Here is a 20,197-nt window from a genome sequence, read left to right on the forward strand (position 1 = left end):
GGGATATGTCCACTATTTCCCTGTGAAACTTTCACACACACACACACACACACACACATACACATACATGTACATACATAGCTAATGCATAGCATGTAATTATGTTATCCAGTTAAAACAACCACTGTCTGTGCACCCCACCCACTATCTCCCCACAGATCTCCTCAGGCTGGCTGTATTGTGTACCACTCTCACAATGGCTTTCACTGGATCTGTCTTGCTTTAGCTCACACTTAACAGAGCGGCTTAAGGCCAGAGAAAACTTGTCTGAATTACACCCTGACACCAAGTTGTGCACATTACACACCAATTCCACCCAGCATCCGACTCTTCCCAGTACTGACGATAGCAGTTTTTCATTCTGTTTGAATGCACTTGCAAACACATAGGGCTACACACGTTTTAGTAATGGATTATGTATAATGCACTGAAGTACATGTGGTGAAGGGGTAGTATGTGAGGGAACAGTGAACTAACCTCATTTCCTGAATATCAGGTGACTTTATTTTGAGTCACCTAAGAGCATAAAACTCTCTCTTCTAAAGAGAATCTGTCTCCACATCAGAAGGCTCATGACTGCCATCTAGGGGAGGAGAAAAGGATGACTCCTGGCAGGTGTTGAGACATGCATTATGTTGAATAAATGACATGGTACACAGTCAATTTATATCAAAAGATTTGTATTTATTAAAGGGAGTGTTGGGTTCTTATAATCAGAGAAAAGTAAAACCTAGTAAAAAAGCTAAAGAAAAAGAACCTAAATTGTGGGAGTTATATTTGACCAATGCATTATTATAACCAACTGCAGACTACTTCCTCAGACTATGGCAACAAAAAAGGATTTATCAATATAAAGTCTGCCACAGTGAAGTGCTATGGTGGGTTCATACTGCTGTATGGTGCTTGGAGTCACTCCAGTCACACTATACAGGGAAAGACATACTGTGATCACTAATATAATTGAATCATTACATTCATCCCATGATGCATTTCTCTCTCGACTTGCAATATTAGCCATATGCCAACACCTTCTCGGTAATCAAATACAAGCCCAGCTGCGCATTTATGGGATTGTGACATAACTGAAGTATCATGTCCACTAAGTATTAGTATTTTAGTCGTAATTAGCAGTGACCTTGCTCTCAGGAAGATAAACAGGCACCTCACACCATCACAGACCCACCGGGAGGGAAGCCTTTATACTGGTGTTTCCTTTCTTCTAGCCAATACCCTGAACATCATCTGCAGAATTCTTATAAACTGAGGTGATCATAAATTGACAGTTCACAATTACTGTTCCTTTATCCATACAGTGCTCCATCACTCATGAAGCCGACAGCTCAATGTGAGACGATAAAAAGCTCATAATGTTCACAATGGTTTTACGATAGGCATTAATTTATTATCCAATAATTATAATCCAATTAACATAATCCAAAAATACTCCATCAGGGATTGGTTTTAGCATCAAAAGCAATGCAATAGTCGTTCTGAAACTGCCAAGCAATGCATTTCAACTTGCTGAGCATAAAACCGCCACCAGAGGGCATCACTGACACGAGGTACACTGGAGCTCTTCCCTAACTGTAACACTCATGATGACTTAATAACATGCTCTGCTTTGTTATAACAGGGTGCAATGGAATTATATGGGGACAATATTGTACAGCCCACATGCAGCACCATTAAAACATTCTGCTACAGAAGTGCCAGTGTTTCAAAACTAAAAGGCTGCATGTTCATTTGGAGAAGTGTGGCACTGTGATAGCCAGGGTGTTTCCTTGAGCCTCCTGAATACTGTTTGAATCTGGGGTTTGATGATGGGCCCCACTAGTCTCCTTCAGTCTCTGACATGGTTTCAGCTCTGTTCCCCGCTCCTGGTTCCAGTAAGTATGCTGAGTCCAGAGTAGAGCGGGGTTAGTCCAGTGTAACACCCTCAGGCAGCTCGACCACCACAGGGGCACAGTCCTCCAAGTCTGCATCAAAATCCCAGCGGAACTTCTTAGTCAGGTGGACTTTGAACTTCTCTGCTCTCTTACGCAGTGTGCTGTCTATACCAGGCCCACTGGCAAACTGGAAAAAGTCCTGTGACAAAATAAGTAAAAAATTGAACTGTTAATCCTGACTGAATAAAGGGTATAGAAATGTCATATAAGGCTGATGTTAGCCTACTCAAACAGCTAGCTAAACAGTTATCAGATTGTGACAGACTAACTAAACAGAATAACATTAATAACAATAGGCTAACCAATTGAGAAGATAATGCTATATTTCACCATATGGATGTTAGATGGCATGTATCATGTAAAGCATTGCTCTATATGCTTCATTACTCTGTTTGAGCTGTGCAATCACTCCACCAGCACTGTGTGTCATTTGTGTTGCTCATGCACACGGTTGTAATGTGGGATGGGAAAAAATACTTCAGAAAATAACTGAAGATTTGTGTGCACTTACTACAGAATGTCACTGCAAGTAAAATGAATGCACAACTACATACAACACTAAGTAAGGAAATATAGCAATTTAGAACATTTGCTGCTCAGAAAAATAAAAATGTTGCTTTGTCTAGAAAGCCTGACTAATCTCCTCTACTGATAAAACTACGTTGTTTTTTTGTTGTTGTTTTTTTTTGATTGCTTGCATGTACTTTGGGATGATTATTTAAAACATACTAACTAAAAACGTTTGGTTGTCAGCAATGAACAAGATCAGAATCTGATTGTGTGCGTCTACCTGTAGTGTGGAGGTGAGGAAGTTGTTCTGAGATACGATGTCGACGAAGAAGTCCGGCGGGATTTCTCCAAGCTGGTGGTACAGCACAGCGATGAGCCCCAGATACAGGTCCTTACGGCTCCGCATGGCGTCCTCTGAACGGCACAGCAGAGCCAGGAGCTGCTTCCAGTGCTCAAAGCCCTCGTACACATTTCCAATCAGGAAGCACACAAAGGCAAACTGCAGCTCACCTGAGAGGGGAGAGAAGACATTCAGGTTGTTTAAGTCTATTGCTGGTTTGTTTTTACATACATTCAAGATTCTCAGGTTATAGAACATAATTTCAGATGTGTGTGCTACTTTTAATCTGCAATAAAGCCACACAGTAGTCCATCTAGTACATTCTTGTCATCACTGAATATGTAAATCATCACCTCCTTCAGGCACCCACCTAGCACGTTGAGAGGCTGCAGCTTGTGGTGCTTCTCCAGCACCGTCTCCAGGGCGTAGCTCAGGTCCAGGCTACACTGGGTGATCTGGGCTGGTGTGGCCCCAGGAGGGTAGGTCTGACTGGGGATATGGGAGAAGCGCAGCTCCGTCCCCTCCCTCTGCTTCATCCTGGGGAGCTTGTCAAGGCCCTCTCTCATGCTCTGGCAGGCGGTGTCATTCCTGGGCAGATTCTGCTCTATCCTGTCCTTGGTGTGTTTGAGCTGCAGCTCAGGAATGACGTCGGAGAAGGAGCACACTCGACCCGACAGAGGCTGCAACTCGCTGGCCATCTCCTGGCTCAGACGGTCCGTCAGGGACACCCACTTCCTCATCACCTCGTAGGGGTAGGGCCCCAGGAAAGGGTCCAGGTCCTGTAGGCTGGCCCGCACCTGGCTCACCTCCTCCTCGTTCTGGGAGGGAGAGAAGTCCAGATCCTCTTCTTTGGGATCCCAGTTGGCCAATAGGATCTCTCTGGGTTTGAGAGTGAGGAAGAGGCCTGTCTTTGGGCCAATTTCCCCTCCACAGCTGGGGGGGTTCACAGAGCAGTAGTGGAGGAAGTGCAGGCCCGGGGGGATCATCTTCACACCCCGGAAGCGGGGACCGACCTGCCAGCTCTTGTAGTCAATCCCCAGCTCTGTACCCTGAGGAACCCCCAGCAGCACCAGGGTAGCTCCCTCCTCAAACAGCCTCCGAGCCACATCAGGATCCATGTTCACACTGGCCATGTTTACTCTGTCCAGGAACACGGGTTTAGAAGCACTGCTATTTGGCTAAACTAGCTTACTGAAGGAACTCAGACACACACAAGAACTGACTAAACTGTGGTTTCAAGCATTTTTCATGTTCACAATGATGATTGTGATGTCCTAGAAATTTATGACATGCGAATTCAGACAGTCATTAATTGAGTGGTATTGGCTTTTAACGCTAGCGTTTCAGATGGTCGCAGATGTCAAATAGTTTCTCTGCCTCCATAAAACATAGGCGATTAAATAACGCAAGAGAAAAAACATTAAAAAGCGGAGGGTTCAAAAACCTCTATATGCCCACACGTTTAGTAATAATGTGTATGTGTACCGCAATAATACCTTAATGTCTTGTTGATGTTTGGCGTCGTTGGAAAATCGTTTATTCAAGACTGTGCAACACAATCACTCCTCCGGACAGAAACATCGGGCTATAAGAAAAGTTCCGCAGCCTACAACAGCAGCAACGGGGGCTTTTCTGATGGCTTAAAAAATAACCACACAACTAGGACTTCAGAGAAAATTTGAGAAAAGTTTGTTTTATTATGTGGCATTAATTGGACATTGGCAGAAGAACAGCACCATTTCGTGGGAATGATATGGCTTACAATCATAAAAACAATTATTGTGAAAACAAGAACGATGTTGTAAGATGTGTATATTTTGGAACTATTTGAATGCATTGTGAATGTTATAGCTTATCTGTGGTCAGTTTTTACAGAACTATTCCATATATCAAAAGGGAGCAATGCTGACATGCAAAGTCTGGTATAGTTTTAGTACACAAAATACTGAGAAAACAGTAAACATTCAACAGATTCAGGCTTTGTAATAAAAGCAAGCTAAATACAGTGGGTCATTGGTCAGTTAAGTATCCTCTGTTGGATGCGGTGAACCTTATGGAAGTCCAGCTGATATCTTCATGTGTGAGTAGTACATGGGTTTATACCAGGAACACACTACACAACTTATTTGTCTTTAGTTTTGATTGCGTAGATGCTCTGAAGCTTCTGCCAACAAGTGATGAGCGACCTGATGACTTTAATGAGCTTGATCCTCCTTCTCTTCTTCCCTCGTGTTTTCTGGCTAGCTTGACAAGAGGCTCTCTTCCCCTGAAAACATACAACCAGAAGAAGAAGAAAATTCAGATTCAGATTCAGATTCAGAAGACTTTATTCATCCCTGGGGGAAATTGTTTCAGTCACAATTTTTTCAAGTTCAGGTTAAAAAGTTCAAGAAAATAAGAAATATTAGTAGAGTGCCATAAAGTGCAAAGTACCACCAGTGCAAAAATACAAGTACAATAATATATAAAATGCAAGCATTAAAATACAATAAAATACAATAAAGCCAATGTTAAAAAAGCTAAGATAAAGATAAAAGTGGCCAGTGTGACATTTGATAACATGATACCATTGCACATCCATGAAAATTACAAAACTACAAAAACTACAAAAGTATCATTATGCAGCCAAATGGTGGCTTCCTTCCAGTGAGCTGCTTTATTGCTGTTCTCAGCTGAGATCACATCACTTGAAGATGTTTCTATGTCAGTTTACAGATCAGATGAGGCTCTGCTGCCAGTGTCACGCCACTCAGTCAGTAGAGGTCAGTAGAGGTCAGAAATGGATGAATCTCGCCTCACCAGGTAATCATGACTGCAGTTGTGGCTGATGAGCTGATCCATGCTCTCCACTGGCTTTTCCAAGTCCCGCTGCCGATTGCCAGCCCTCTGACACCGAAACTGCTGTGTCAGAACATAGATGGAGCGCAAGATGTGATGTGCCTGCCATGGAAGAGCAAATTAAATTAGTCCACAAAATATAAATGAAGAAATGGAACAGCACTTGAGTTAGCTGACCGAGATACTGATCAGACAATTTGTGATAAAAAATTAAAAAAAATTGATATTCATGAGATAGGTTCTTGAGTTTGCCAGAAAAAGCGAAAGCATCTAGTTGGGATGGGTGAACAAATCAAAAAGTGATCTCTTTACCCTGTCCATGGTGCTGAAAGAGGGAGGTCTCATCTTATGTGTACATAGTGCCATTTACCTTTCCTGAGGGGCAGTGGTCCCTCTCTTTGGAGGTATTCAATGAGCCAGTCAAATTCTGCAAAAGAAAAATCAATTGTTCAATTGTGTTAATTTATCAAGTTAAAATTGCCTGAGCCGCAAACTGAGCCACAACCCTTCTTGGCAAGGTGAAGTGGCAAACACTGGAGGGCAGCCTATTACCACATACGCAAATATCACACCCACGTATCGTAATACGTGGGTAATAATTGCCCTCGACAAATCGCCATAGAGACCATACCTGTTGAGTCAGTAACACTTATAATGGAGCTATAAGTGTTACTGTCAAGTGTTACAAACATGGTGCGCCTATTATCGCATAGTATTGACCTTATCTGCAACGATGTGTGTATAGCCTACCAGATTCTGAAGCTCAACGAGGATGATTTCTCTGTAGGAGCCCAGTATTTCCTTATAGTTACACCCGCGCTTACCACAAGAGAAGGCCAACAGGAGAACCACCAGGACACTACGGAGTACAGGCCTGGCCACACACTAAAGAAGAGAGACATGTGTGTTATTGACGTTATTCTGTAAAGAAACACTCCGTAGGAAATGACTTATTGAAAAAAAAAAAAAAAAAAAAAAATGGTTGGATCATTATTCACATGGGTTCTGCTCGGACGCACAGTGCGCCCCGGCTGGAGCTGCGTAAAAGCATCCATCACTTTCCAGTTGGCACAGTTTGAACCAGATGGCATCATGAACAATGAGAACCGGTGCTATTTGAACTACAAAATGATCTACACAGACTTGAATATCAGTGGCGCTATTTTCGGTGGTGTAAAACATCAGTTTATCCGCTGCGTGAATACGCATCAGATGTTAGAAGCCCACTTACCATTTATCATGTTCTACTGCAGGATCCTCAGACGAGCAAATCCATCTCTGTCAGAGGCAGCGAGATCCACACAAGTTACTCCTGATCCGGCTGTGTTCATTGTATTCAAACTTAGTAGAGTATTTTTAAATGCCCTCTCCTGGACAGGTTAACGCGCTGGCGGGCAGGCTTCCGATATGGCGCCCTGTGGTTTCCAGCATCGCCAAAATCACTGTCTGCTCCAGTTTCTTTCCCCGTCATGGATTGCTGGCTCTGGGCTTAGGATTTCACCAAACTCCAGTCCGATCAAGTCGAGGAAAACGTCTGCAATCAATCACTTGTGTTCATTCTTTCGGTTTCGTTGGGAAGACGTGCGCACCAAGGGGTAGCGGTGTGAAGAGTGCGTGGAAGATAACATTTGGTGGATGCTTTTATCCAAAGCGCCTTACAATACCTTGAGCGCATACATTTGCAGCGTGGGTGGCCCAAGTGGGAACAGAACCCCTTCCTCTGGCAGTGTTAGTTTCATGGTCTACTCATTGAGCAGCATCGAGCTTGACAGGACCAGTGTAGAAAAAAAAAAGGGTACACTAAAGAGGTGATCTTGCAATCTGACAGTGCTTGATGCTCCTGATTACATGTTACAAATTTCAATTGCATTTTTAAAAAAATAATATAGACAAGTCCTACCAACTTAAAACAGTTACTTTTCAGCTGGTGACTTGGAGAGTAATACATTATATACTCAGTTATTCCGTATTTTTTATGGTCTCAGGAAAATCAAAAAGGTGCGAAGTAGACTTTGATCTTTAGAATGAAATCCCATACAACAGGAAAGCTGACTGTGCATGGGAACTGCATGGGAGGGATAGTGCTGGTGCAGCTCCTTTCAACAGGAGGGAAAGGTCTGGGAAAACACATCTCACAAATAAACAAACTGTCCACCCAAGTCACCCAAGCAGAACAAGCCCGTTTACCGAATCTAAATGTCAAACGATCTGTTTGGGAGAACCAGGCAAATGTGCAACGCTCATTTCTTTTTGTTTATTGGATGCCTCCAAAGTCATTTTAAACACACCGGTTCAAGCAAGCTAAATAGAAAAAGGCAGTGCATTTATACAACACAAGGAATCTGATGAATAGCTCCTGACAAAGATAGTTTATGTACACTGTCAAGGTTTGCTGAACAGACATTGCCAAAAAAACAACTGGAACGTTCTACATATCCAAGGACAAGACATTAACAATTTCATAAAAATAAACTTCCTCAAAAGATGTTATTTTGTTATTTTTTTAACAGCATCTTCTACATGTTTTGCACAACAACTGATCATTTGAAACCTGTAAGGGTTCAGTCCAAAAATAAAAGGTGAAACTACAATGTGTGTGTGTTCTGTATATTTCGTCTACCACAGATGGGAGAACTAGGGTTGTGTATGTCCATAGCTGTTCCCTGTCATGGCTGCTGGGTCGCTGACTGCCAGTCTTCCAGTTTTCAGTCCAAATGTGGCATCAGGCTCAGAATGTGTTCTTGATCTTGCTGGCCACCTGGGTTAGGATCTCTCCTATCTTCTTCTGCCAGTTGAGGACGTGTTTGGACTCGGCGCACCACAGCTCTCCGTGGCGAGGCTCGGCGTTCTCACAGCGCTTACGCACCTCCTCCTGCTGCTCCTGGTGGAGGGAGAGGAAGGAGGTCAGGCACGCACACACACACACACACACACACACACACACACACACACACACACACACACACACACACACACACACACACACACACACACACACACACACACACACACTCTGTATGTTCATAAGCACACTGGCCATGTACACACTGTCAGTTTTTGGGAATGACTACTATATTTATGAATGAGACTGAATATCATTATGTATGGTACAATGTGTATATACGGACAAAGGAGTCACTCCACTCCCTCGATCTTGCAATGGCTGTAAATAATGTCTGTAACCGTAGATACGTTCATGCTTCAAACCAATATGGCTGCTGCCATTGCCAGTTTAGACAGTATTTTCAATTCACCTGACAGTACTGGTAACCAGAGACATCAATTTATTTTTTTGAGTTTTGATAAACCATCACCGACTTTTTGGATGTCCTCCTCTGCCCAAATACTTATCAATAATTTTGTCACCCTCTCCAAGCACAACAGCCCTCTACTATCCGCCAGCTTTTCAAATGAACAATGATACCGGTAATGTAACGTAACGAGTGTTGCACCTTGCTGCACTTAACAACCAGTTGTCCAGTGCAGTTCTGGTTCACACTACTCGTACTAACTGAATCCACACTCAAATTCAGGAGCCAAATCTTTCTGGTAGTGGTTGCGGCTGTAGAATGCAGTTGTCACTCTCCTTCTAAAGTGAACTGTGTGCGAACTTTACAGGATTAAGCACTCCAATAAGGAGTGACAACTGTATCTAGCTGCAGTGCGTACGTGGCCACTGACGCGTTTTTTATATCCACACACAGTCTGACAATACTAATGTCCTTACCTCTGTGCCGTGCTGCAGTTCAAACTTGTAGAAGAGGGCCCAAGCATCTCCCAGGTCTGGCTCAATCTTCACTGTCCTCAGGAACCACTCTCTGGCCTTGGTGATCTTACGCTCACTCCAGAACAACCTGAAGAGACACACTTAAAATGAAAAACTGTAACAACCGCAAGGCTTTCTAACTATGTTGCCATAAAACAGAGAACAGCAGAGAAAGGGAGGCTTTCATATGATCAAGATAAGCATTAAAAGCAGAGCTCATTAGTGGGAGAGAAGGACAGAGGAAAGGAGAAAGGAAGTTCTTCATAAAAACAGAGGGCGCAAACATGAGGGAGGAAAAGGGCAGTCGTACTTGGCTACAGCCAGCAGGACATGGGGGTCATGTTCACACTTCTTCAGAGCGTCCACACTCTTGGTCTTCCTCTGGGGCCTGGCCTCCAGAAACACTGCCTCAGCCCACAGGATACCTTGTGGGAGAGAAAGGGAAAGAAGTGGAGAGGAGAAGAATTTCAGATTAACTAGTAGCAAAACATTATTTGTGTACAGAGGTCCTATCTGCAGCTTGAACGGAGGGAATGTTGTTGACACTGCTGACATTCCCATCTGAACACAACACAGTGATTTTTTAAGTGCCATACTAGGCATACTTGTTGCTCGACAAGAAGACACGTAGTTTCTCTGTCAGACTTACAGCAGCATATCACTTTTGTCATGTGAAACTACAATTTTGGTGATTCTCTGACATCTTGGGGTTATGAAACACGTCCAAAACCCATTGGCTAAACTGAAAAATGCATTGTCATCACACAAAAAAACAAAAAACAAGGCTCTTTTCTTGTTTCCTGAAAATCTGACATTAGGTTTTCACCCAACAGCAACAGTATATTCTCACCTGAATTGGGGCACTCCTGCAAGGCTTTGGCCATCAGCGTGTTGGAAATGTTCTTCAGTCCAGCCCGGAATTCCAGTCTGACTGACTCCAACCTGACAAACATGCCAATATCCACATTATCCTACTGTCACATTTTTACATGCTCCCTTGTCAGTTTTACCTTATCATTTCTTGTAGTAGTGGGCGTTGTGTGGAAATGTTTTTTTGGAAAATCTGATAATTTAATGTGATGGAAGAATTGAGACAATGTTTGTTTTTTTTTGAAGGGGAAATTTATCAGAATTGTAATGTTTTTAAATATTCAGATGAAGGTCTTGTACCAGACGTTTTTTGCATAGAGCTTTTGTTCTGATGTTTTTATATTTGACATATTTTCTAGCAGCCGTGGCCCACTACTGCTAAATGAATTAAAAAAACAAAAAAGCACTTTGTATGAATGAGTTAGTGTGCATTTGTGTGTGTGTGTGTGTGTGTGTGTGTTTTCTGACCATAGCTCAGGGCTCTGGGGGTTCTTGAGTCGTGCCTTCTCCAGGATTGCTCTGGCTCTGGTCAGCTGTCCCACCCTCTCCTCTAGACGGGACAGCAGCAACCACAGGGGCATGGAGTGGGGACACTTCTTCAGCTACAGTAACGAACGGGACATTGACAATCTTTTAGGCCTCATTCTTATCTACGGAAATAAGTATGCACACTCATTTTCAGCCAAAAGTTTAAACACATGAGAAAAAATGGAATTAGTCTTCCAAACTTTTTGTCTGATTCTCTTTGCCCTTGTGGTTATATCAACACCCAGACAGGCCCTTCCCTCAAACACTTCTCCCGCCCCTCTCCATCCTCCCTCCTCCCTCCTCCTCACCCCTTGGTTGTAGGCCTCTCTGGCCTTGTCCATGTTCTCACACTGCTCCTCTATCTGGCCTCTCATCATCCAGAGCTTGGGGAAGTCCTCGTAGTGCTTCAGGGCCTCGGTGCACAGCTCCTGGGCCGCTTCGATGTTGCCCAACACCCACTCCAACTTCACAGACTTCATGAACACCTGCACAGATCACACACACATATGCTTTCCAGTAAACAGTAAAGACAAATCATTTTTCAGGTATAAACAAGATCCATCAATGAGTTCTTCAAATGCCCTGGATGGGCTTGTAAGACACTTGACATAGTGATGAATATCATTTAAATTACTGGAAGTTGTGAACTCCACTTACGCAATGCAAATACCTTGCCAGCTTCCAAATGTACCAAATATCAACTTCCTCGGTCACAGCCCAAAAGCCTAACTGCTTCATTAACAGCACACTGTTGTCTCATCAGTAGACTGACACATTAAATTAGGCATATCTGTCGACAAATACAATACTTGGGAACAGTATAACTAAAGGGAGTGTAGCCCAGGTCATCAGATAGACAGACTGACAGTTTGGTTGACAGATACTGGCAGCAGTACTTTTAAACAGTGGTGCTGGCTGATTCACAGGCGTAGGAGCCTGACAAGCCTGGACCTGAAAAAGACGGTGTGTTTGTAGAAGACACCTCGAGTATAATGCACCATTAACTCCAAAAAACACTGGCTCTAAAGCAGAGAAGACAAAAACCTCATCAACGCCTGCTATATAATCTGACCATCAAGCCACCCATAAACCTGGTTCAGGGGTCCATTTATACCAACACTCTTAGAACAAGGAACAAACTGTATGTGATTGTACTGGTATAGATGCCACTCCACTTTATTATAATGGAAGACATAAAAAAACCCACACTATAATAAGTTTGGATACCATAGAAACCAAATGAACAGCAATTTCAAGCCAAATGAGTTTTGAAACATCTGCTGAGACACTCACTCTTTCCTTTCACTTTTCTCCTTTCAGCCTGTATTATTATGCAACAGATAACAAGATTTGCTCTAGGTGACCCTCATGAGAGGTCTCACCTCGTTTGGAATGGGGAATTCTCGCTCTCTCCCACACACACACTTACTCACCCTGGCTGTGGGGGCACTGCTGCGGGCCTTGGCCAGTAGTCGGCGGGCTCTCTCGTACTCATTATTCTCAGACTCCAGCTTGACAGCAGCCAGCCAGATCTCTTCACTGTTAGGGTTAGCCTGGACAGGAAAAGAAAAGAGGGGAGAGAAAGAGAGAGAGAAAGGAGTAGAAGCAGAGCAAAGGGGAAAATAGAGAGTAAGACATAGGCTCAAATGGATCATAAAAACTTAAGGAGATCCTGTAAATATCGCTGCAGTCAATGTTAGCATGATTGCGTCTTGTGACCTGGAAGGCCAGAGCGAGGATGCTTCGGGCTGCAGGCACATCCTCAGCCAGCCACTTGGATTTGGCGCCCATCAGCCACAGGACCTCTGCCTTGGGACAGTGAGCCACGGCCCTCTGGAGCAGCGCCTCCAAAGACTCCCTGAGAGACGCATTCAAACGTGGAGGAGGAATGGAAAGGAGGAGCACAAAAGCAGCCGAGGAAGCAGATGGGAGATAAAGGGAAGAATACCAGAACATTAAAGAGTGGGTCTTGACATAATGATTAATCAAAACTGAGTGGGTGAGATGATTAAAGGCAAGAAAACTGCTATCATACAAGAAAGTAAGATAAGGGCTAATAAAGTATTGGCTGTTATCGAGTCACCTTCCAAACAGAAAGATCAGATGACAGATAACCATTACCTCAATAATAGGTCAATTGTAATAATGAGTCAATGTTAACGAAGGACTATGAAGAAGCTTGGCAATGTTATAGAGACTACTGTTTGCTACATTTAGAAACCAAATCTGATCACCTGGTGCCGTGGTTTTTTTCAAAGTAGGCAGCTCTTAGCCAGACACTCTTTTTACTGGGGAACACCTGCAGAGCGTGGGCATAGATGGCTCTGGCACACTCCAAAGCTCCGTGAGACACACACTGAAACATAACACAGGCATATCAGTTAAGTTGAACTCTGGTAGGAAATGAGTGTGTATAATAATGGCCCCTTCAGGTATCAGGCTCTGGGGGTGGCCTGTGGGAAGTGAAACTCACACTCTCTGCATCCTCCATCCAGGTGTGTTTGCAGTCCTCCTCCTCGATGCCAATCCCTATGACGGCCCTTATGACTGCCTGGCAGGTGGCCACGCTGCCTGCTTTGTCACACTCCTCTGCATCCTGCAGGACAAGAAAACACATTTACGAGGAGACAGAGATTGTGGGTGGCAGACAGAAGGAGAATGAGAGAGAAAGCATGAACTAGTGGCCTCAATTGTTGGCCAGCTAGTACAGAGGAATGCTGGGAGCTGCTTCAATAAGTGGGAAATAAATCTACACATGGATTTGTCTAGAAAAATGTCTTCCACCACTGAGGCTAGAAACCCCAAATGAGCCTGGATTATCGCTGGATATCCGTTCGGATGATTTACCGTATACAGATGAACAGGCTATGACTTGAGGGGCAATCTCTGCACAGAGGATTTCTATGGAAAAACTCTGGACAAGCTCAGGGTGTAATCATCACACCAAAGGATTCTTTTAGGCACTGCCAAATCCTGTCATTTTGAAATCCCTACTTTCCCTCTTTGCTGGCGTAGTTACGGGTTTACTGGCAAATGGCCTTGATTAACCTATACACCCACTACAATCACACACTTTGCCAGTGGAGAAAAACCATGGTATTCAAAAAGGAGAAAAAAATGTGAGAGAAAGGATTGTAGTGAAAGGTTCTGATTGCAAAACAAACTGGAAAGGAAACTGCACTGCACTAAACAAAATGCCAATCACAGTGCTTGGCTTGTGCTCTACTGCACCCAGATGAAATAGGAGAGTGCAGCTTTGCCAAAGTATGCTGGCATGCCATCAAAGCTGAAAACAAATACACATTACAGTCATTCCCTCACCAAACACCAAGGTCCATGACAACACAACTACAACTGATATCAAAAGGTCAAAGATATGAGCTATCTGTTTAGCAAATTCATTTGATCAAATACGATAGGAAATGGTGTCTTTGGCTAAATTATTAGGCTACGTTTATGCACTCACAGTGTCTCAGAAAAAATAAAACCTTCTTTATGGTCAGTGGATCATGATATAATGTACATTTTACCTCACTATTTCTTTGTCTCTTGTAAACACATTCTCTTCCTTTCTCTCTCTCATGTCAGACAAACCACAAAGGCGCAGGCACCCACCTGTATCCACTGTTCTCTGTTGATCTCCACACCGTTGGCGCGGAGGGAGGTGATGGCTCTGTCAATGATCTTGTCCACCATCTGAGTGTTGCCGTTGGCCTCCTCCAACTTGGCGGCGGTGATCCAGATGTGGCGATCCGTGGGGATGTTCTCTCGGGCTTTGTTCAGGACGCGGCGGGCGTTCTCATACGTCTCTAACCGGGCCAGCGCCAGCCACAGCTTGAGAGAGCGGACAGAAATAGTATGCAATATTTCACATTGGAGAAAAACCATCCTGTATGATTTGATTCAATCAGTAGCGGTATAATTGGCTTATCACTGAATTAGCATAGGGAAGGGAAATCATAGCATGTTCTGTGAGTGTGTACCTCCACACTAGTAGGACAACACTCCACAGCTCTGCTCAACATGATCCTGGCGTCCTCCGGCTCTTCCAGCTCCACGGCTGTCTTCCACAGACGCACCGACTTGGACACATTCTCCAGAGCTACATGGAGGAAATTCACACAACAATTTAGTCGTTTAGCTGACATTCTTACAATGAGTGAGCAAGTAGGGGGTCAGTGTCTTGCTCAAGGACACTTTGACAACACATTGGCTGTTATGGGGATTACATCCAGGAACTTCTGGTAACAGGACGGTCTATTTAACCACACAGCCAACCTGCCACAATTATTGCTTAATGTTATTAACAATGAAAATACATTGATATAAGAGTATTTACTCTGTAAACTCTGTCAAAATGGGACTATTAAAAGGTTACACTGAACATACATGTAAAAAAAAACAGCCTAGTAGTATAGTGCAATATTGTCTGGGAAGAATGTGTGTGTGTGTGTGTGTGTGTGTGTGTGTGTAATGGAGAGGGATAGAACACGGGGCAATTAGACATGTAGGGGCCGATAGAGAGGAAGCTCAACATCTATCTCTGTCAGCGGGGTATGCTGCTGGGAACTTGCTGGTGTGTGTGTGTGTGTGTGTGTGTGTGTAACTCAGGGCACTGACACCATGGTGCAAAGAGGAGCCAGTAACACAGCTGCCAAATGTAACCCTTGTGAAATCATTGTTGTGACTGTGTGGGTGTAGGGACAGAGTATTTTATGTGTGTGTGCGCATTTATGAGACGATCGACAGATTCAGACTGGTTTTGAACAAAGCGGAAATTCGTGTATTCCTTTTGGCAGGAAAACAGCTAAATATTCATGTCTGCACTGTTGGTAAAGCACTCCTTAGCTCTGCTTATAATAGCAAGGTAATCTTTGTCCAAATGTGAACATATTGCTGATGCAGGAATGCAAGGCGAAAGCATTACTTTAAAAACAATGTTCTATTATTTATTTTTACAATTTATGTTATCTGACAGCCTTACCCTTCCTGAGGACTCGTTTCTTGGCCCTGACATCTGTCTCCAGCTCTGCAGCTCTGATGTAGATGCGGACAGACTGGGGCAGGTGGCGGACGGCCTGGGCGACCACGGCCTTGGCTGTGTCACCTGGCTGGAGCCTGGCTGCCTCCAGCCACACATCCTCACTCTGGACGGACGGCAGAGAGAAAATGCATATACCAATGGGGGCCAAGGACCATTTTCCTATTATACATATAGTACACCATCTTTATGATAAACCTTGAAATGCAGATCAAAATGCCTATATTTAACATCCATGTATTGATTCAATAGCATGGGCAAAAGTATTGTATTATAGAAGATTGTTTTTTGTACTACCACCTTTAAACATCAGCACATAACATCACACAATACAACAAACATTATTCCAGCCAATGGTCTGGAAGAGCTATTGACCCATATCTAGTATGTATGTGTCCTTAAGCCCTTGAAGTTACAAAGAAACAGCATTTGAGAGCAGCTTGCTTCCTTCATTTAAGTTTGATAGAAAAAATACAAGAAAATATTTTTTGTGTCTTCTTGTTTTTACATTTATTGTTAAATAGGTGTGTTATGGCATGGAGAATTGTCAACCAAACAAGGTGAAAAAGTATTTTTTTTATTTTGCTGTGACTTTAACTAAATGCATAACAAAGAGAGATACAGATTGAGTATACTTGTGTGGTTAAGCTCTTACCTTAGGACACATCTCGGTGCCCTTCATGATGAGGTTTCGGGCCACCTGCAGTTTGCCAGTCACCTCCTCCAGCCTGGCGGAGGCAATCCAGGCAGGCGGGTGGTGGGGATTGGTCTCCCTCACTGATTTCAGCAGCAGACGAGCCTTCTTGATGTCACTGCACATGCCCAGCCAAAGACAAACCGTCAGAGATGCACACACACACACACACACAACGATTTGTTTATTATAAAGAACCTGTAGAAGTTTAATCTGAAATCTGGTGGCCCAAGTGTGTTTCAGTTGTCTCACCTGATGTCTCCTCCGTGAGTGGGGATCATGGAGTTGAGATCTGTCAGGTAACCCTTAGGATCCACCACTGTCTGTCCACTCACCGAGTCAGACACCTAAGGATAGAGAGAAACAGATAGAGAGAAAGAGAAAGAGAGAGAGAGAGAGGACAGACAAATCAATCCTGGGTGTCATTATCATAACAGAAGTCCACAAAAGATAAAAATGGAGACAAGTCTACAGATCAAACTAATACTAACACGGGGCATCTTGCTGTTGTTATAATTAGATAAGAAAATAGGGTGAAAGCCAAAGTCCACTCGCCAATGGGTGACGATGAGGCATTAGCTCTGTGTTACCTGGCTGAGCCTCATATCCATGAGCGTGTTCCTGGCCTGACCGATTTTCCTCATGTCCAGCTCTCCTGTGCCTGGCGTCATCAGGCCAGGGGTCATGCTTCCTGGGTAAGGAGTGTTGAGACCGCCCAGCTAGTGGGGAGAAGAAACACAGTGTTAATGGAGTGGAGCATAGCGGTCTCTTCCTGAGAACTTTGTCATGGTGTTATGGAAAGGCCTAGGAAACGGCATTTAGATCACGTGACATTAAAACGCTCCATTGAAACTGATACTAGTGAGAATCCTTTTAGGTGTGGGTGACGGCTCAGGTATGCTGGGTGGCCCACCATTATTACACAATGGTCATCTGAAACACTGGAGCATGCTTATGCCACTAGCAAACTGGATAAAACCTTCAGTAGAAGTGACTTGGTGGGTCAAGCATGTTTACAGCAGCTTAGCCTGACTCCTGCTGGTGCACACTGACACTACAACATGTGTGTAAGTGAGAAGGAGAGTCGTGTTTGTATGCGGAGGTCTATATGTGTGTGTGTGTGTGTGTGTGTGTGTCGTTGCATGTATACTAACCCCCTGCAGTGGGTCAACGGTGGTGTGGTTCTCTCCAGACTGGAGGTGTTTGGAGAAGAAGCTGTCGGGTACAGGGGTGAGTTTCTCGTAGCGGGGGTTCCTCTGCCGCTTGTTCCTGGCGTCGCCCACCTCAGGGATGCTCAGCCAGTCCTCCTCCGACACCTCCGACAACTTCCTCTGTACGGAGGGGGAGAAGAGAGTGAGAAAGGGGGATAAAGCAAAAGGTAAAGGAGCTTGTTGAACAAAGTGGGGAAACATAAATGAGTGAAAATGTATCAGAATAGGTGCTGGCAGGACTACAGTCTACATAGCTTAATGTGAGAGCACAGAGTCTAAAGATGAGGAGTTCCTTGTATGGGCAGAAAGACCATATCCCTAAATATTAGTGAGGCTGAGTGGCAGCTAGTAATTAACACTGAAGAGAAGACAGTAAAAGCCTTGTAACTCCAATTGTGGTGATTGTTTTATCTTCAATTGAAGGATTACATGATTTTCTATGGGCTGTGAGAACCCTTACAAAATCCACTGGATAAACGCAAAAATGCATGATGTTCAAGCAGAAAACAAGCCTGTTTATCTTATTTCTTGAAAAGTTTAAATTTGGGAGTTACAAGCTTTTCACCCAACAGTGACAAAATAATCCTATGTCCCTAAAATGCTCAGGACAGGTGCAAGCAGAGGATGGTAGGGGAGAGAGAGATGTGATTAAGGTAAGAAGAGGAGGTAAGGTTATGAGTTTAGAGTATTTCTAGAACTGAACCTTCAGATCTGAAAACTGCTGCTGGATTTTTGGTCGCTCCATACGGTACTTCTCGATCTCCTCCTTCTCCCTCAGTTCTCTGTAAATAGATATCAAATCCATTATAATACAAACAAGCACACATGCACAAACAGATACTCAGCATGAGCTATGCTGTCCAAAACTTGTAAGCAGACATGCTTTTTTTTCTCCAAAACTAAGGTGGGGAAATATACTAGTTTTTTTTTTCTTCACCTCCTTTCTTTGCGCCTCTCGTCCATCCTCTTGTCCAGTGCAGCATATATAGCGTCTGCTTCCTCGTCGTCTTTCTCATAGGGCCCACTGGAGAACAAGCTACCTGCATAGCCATTAAACTGGAGGGGAAAAAAAAGACAATACATTGTGATTAGAATGAGCAAAAAGATTATGCAAAAATGATATCGGAAAGGGAGGGTTATTGTTTGGTCTACTTCCTTTAAGCGGGATCATTTCAGTCCTTGCAAACAGCACTACACCAGAATATCTTCAGATAATAGACAGGGACAGTCCAGTCATACACACCTCATCATAGTTGGTATCGTTCAGATCTTCGTCATCATCATCCTGGTTCTTTTTCATTTGGTCCCCCACCGTCCTCTTCCCTGGGGGCGCGTGGCGGTCATCCACTGGGTCGTTGGCATCACGAGCCGGACCAATATCAGACCGGGTGGTGAAACCAGTGGCACTGAAGAGGAGCAACGTATGTTAGACAGATAGATGTGGGGAAATCTGGACAACAGGCATGCACAGGGAAAAATGACGAATAGGAATAGGCAGCAACCCCCTTCTCAGAGGTCAGTGTGACAGTTTGAGTGATCGCTATAACCTTACCTGCCTACTGCTTGCACTCATCTAATATTTACGTCCAGTATGGGTTCAATTTTAGTGCACACATGGTAAGCTCAAAACAAGGCTCAATTTGAAACCTCAGTTCAGCACAGCCGGCTGCACAACCTTATTCCAGCACACGGTGGCTTACTAAACAGTATAACTCATCTATAAATCATTTAACAGACCTAACTTAGCTAGATAGCTAGCTAGTTAGCAAGCTAGCTAACCAGGTTAATGCAGGCTTACCCTCTGCCGAGACCGGGCACGTAGCCTAGCGGGGCGGGCATCCCCAGGAACGGCTTCTTCTTCTTCCCCATGAGCGGAGAGGCGAGGGGCATAACCGGGGGCCCGCCGCCAACCCCGGCCGCCCCGGCGCCTCCCGCAGAGGATTTAGAGACTATTTTTGTTGACTGTTTTCCCGGAGCGTTGGCCATCGTTGCTCCGCCGATGAGGAGATTCAATTCCGGATAAACAACAGTCCGGCTTCCGCTCCCAGCGCGACCCTCTCCTTCCAGAAATACTCGGCTGCTCCTGCTACAGCGCCGCCGCGGGCAGATGTCGTGCATGCTTTCACTTCACTTTAGATGCCTATTTAGTTGAAGATAATCGTTGATGTGAAAGACATGCACAAAGCTTAGGGTTCACCACTAGCTGTGTAACTTTACCATTCTAGTCTAGGATATTTAAAGTCTTTCAAGCTAATGCAAGTCTTCCATGGTAGCCACAGGAGGGCGCCACGCACTAATAAAAATCATTAATGTTCCTTTACATTAAATGTATAGTATAGTATTTATAATATAATATTCCTATTGGGACTTATAGTGTGTCTGTGCTATTCATAGTGGATTTTATAGTGACCTCATCCCTTATCGCACTTGGTTTATTGGTATCAGTGTAATAT

General features: G+C 44.0%; 3 protein-coding genes across 3 annotated transcripts; all 3 read right to left on the minus strand.

The window, feature by feature from the left end:
* Window positions 1–686: 686 nt before the first annotated feature.
* On the minus strand, window positions 687–4,365 carry aar2 (AAR2 splicing factor). The gene is made up of 4 exons (XM_071907379.2): window positions 4,293–4,365; window positions 3,167–3,936; window positions 2,737–2,966; window positions 687–2,085 (listed from the first exon to the last, which is right to left on the minus strand). Exons 2-4 carry the CDS (start codon window positions 3,927–3,929, stop codon window positions 1,918–1,920), a joined length of 1,161 nt encoding a protein of 386 aa, XP_071763480.1. The 5' UTR covers window positions 3,930–3,936; window positions 4,293–4,365; the 3' UTR covers window positions 687–1,917.
* Window positions 4,366–4,503: 138 nt separating this feature from the next.
* Window positions 4,504–7,212, minus strand: LOC144542327 (uncharacterized). Its single transcript, XM_078288424.1, has 5 exons — window positions 6,866–7,212; window positions 6,385–6,519; window positions 6,005–6,061; window positions 5,596–5,736; window positions 4,504–5,062 (listed from the first exon to the last, which is right to left on the minus strand). The coding sequence occupies exons 1-5, from the start codon at window positions 6,866–6,868 to the stop codon at window positions 4,919–4,921; spliced, it is 480 nt and encodes a 159-aa protein (XP_078144550.1). The 5' UTR covers window positions 6,869–7,212; the 3' UTR covers window positions 4,504–4,918.
* A 667-nt stretch (window positions 7,213–7,879) lies between these two features.
* Window positions 7,880–19,749, minus strand: prpf6 (PRP6 pre-mRNA processing factor 6 homolog (S. cerevisiae)). Its single transcript, XM_071907374.2, has 21 exons — window positions 19,543–19,749; window positions 18,988–19,150; window positions 18,682–18,800; window positions 18,448–18,526; window positions 17,688–17,864; window positions 17,124–17,252; window positions 16,786–16,880; window positions 16,495–16,651; window positions 15,783–15,945; window positions 14,782–14,900; window positions 14,414–14,632; window positions 13,272–13,394; window positions 13,033–13,154; window positions 12,518–12,656; window positions 12,232–12,351; window positions 11,107–11,283; window positions 10,739–10,872; window positions 10,251–10,342; window positions 9,711–9,825; window positions 9,362–9,488; window positions 7,880–8,515 (listed from the first exon to the last, which is right to left on the minus strand). The coding sequence occupies exons 1-21, from the start codon at window positions 19,728–19,730 to the stop codon at window positions 8,363–8,365; spliced, it is 2,910 nt and encodes a 969-aa protein (XP_071763475.1). The 5' UTR covers window positions 19,731–19,749; the 3' UTR covers window positions 7,880–8,362.
* Between the last annotated feature and the right edge of the window lie 448 nt (window positions 19,750–20,197).

Source organism: Centroberyx gerrardi, chromosome 14, assembly GCF_048128805.1.
Source record: "Centroberyx gerrardi isolate f3 chromosome 14, fCenGer3.hap1.cur.20231027, whole genome shotgun sequence".
In the NCBI taxonomy this organism is placed as follows: Eukaryota; Metazoa; Chordata; class Actinopteri; order Beryciformes; family Berycidae; genus Centroberyx; species Centroberyx gerrardi.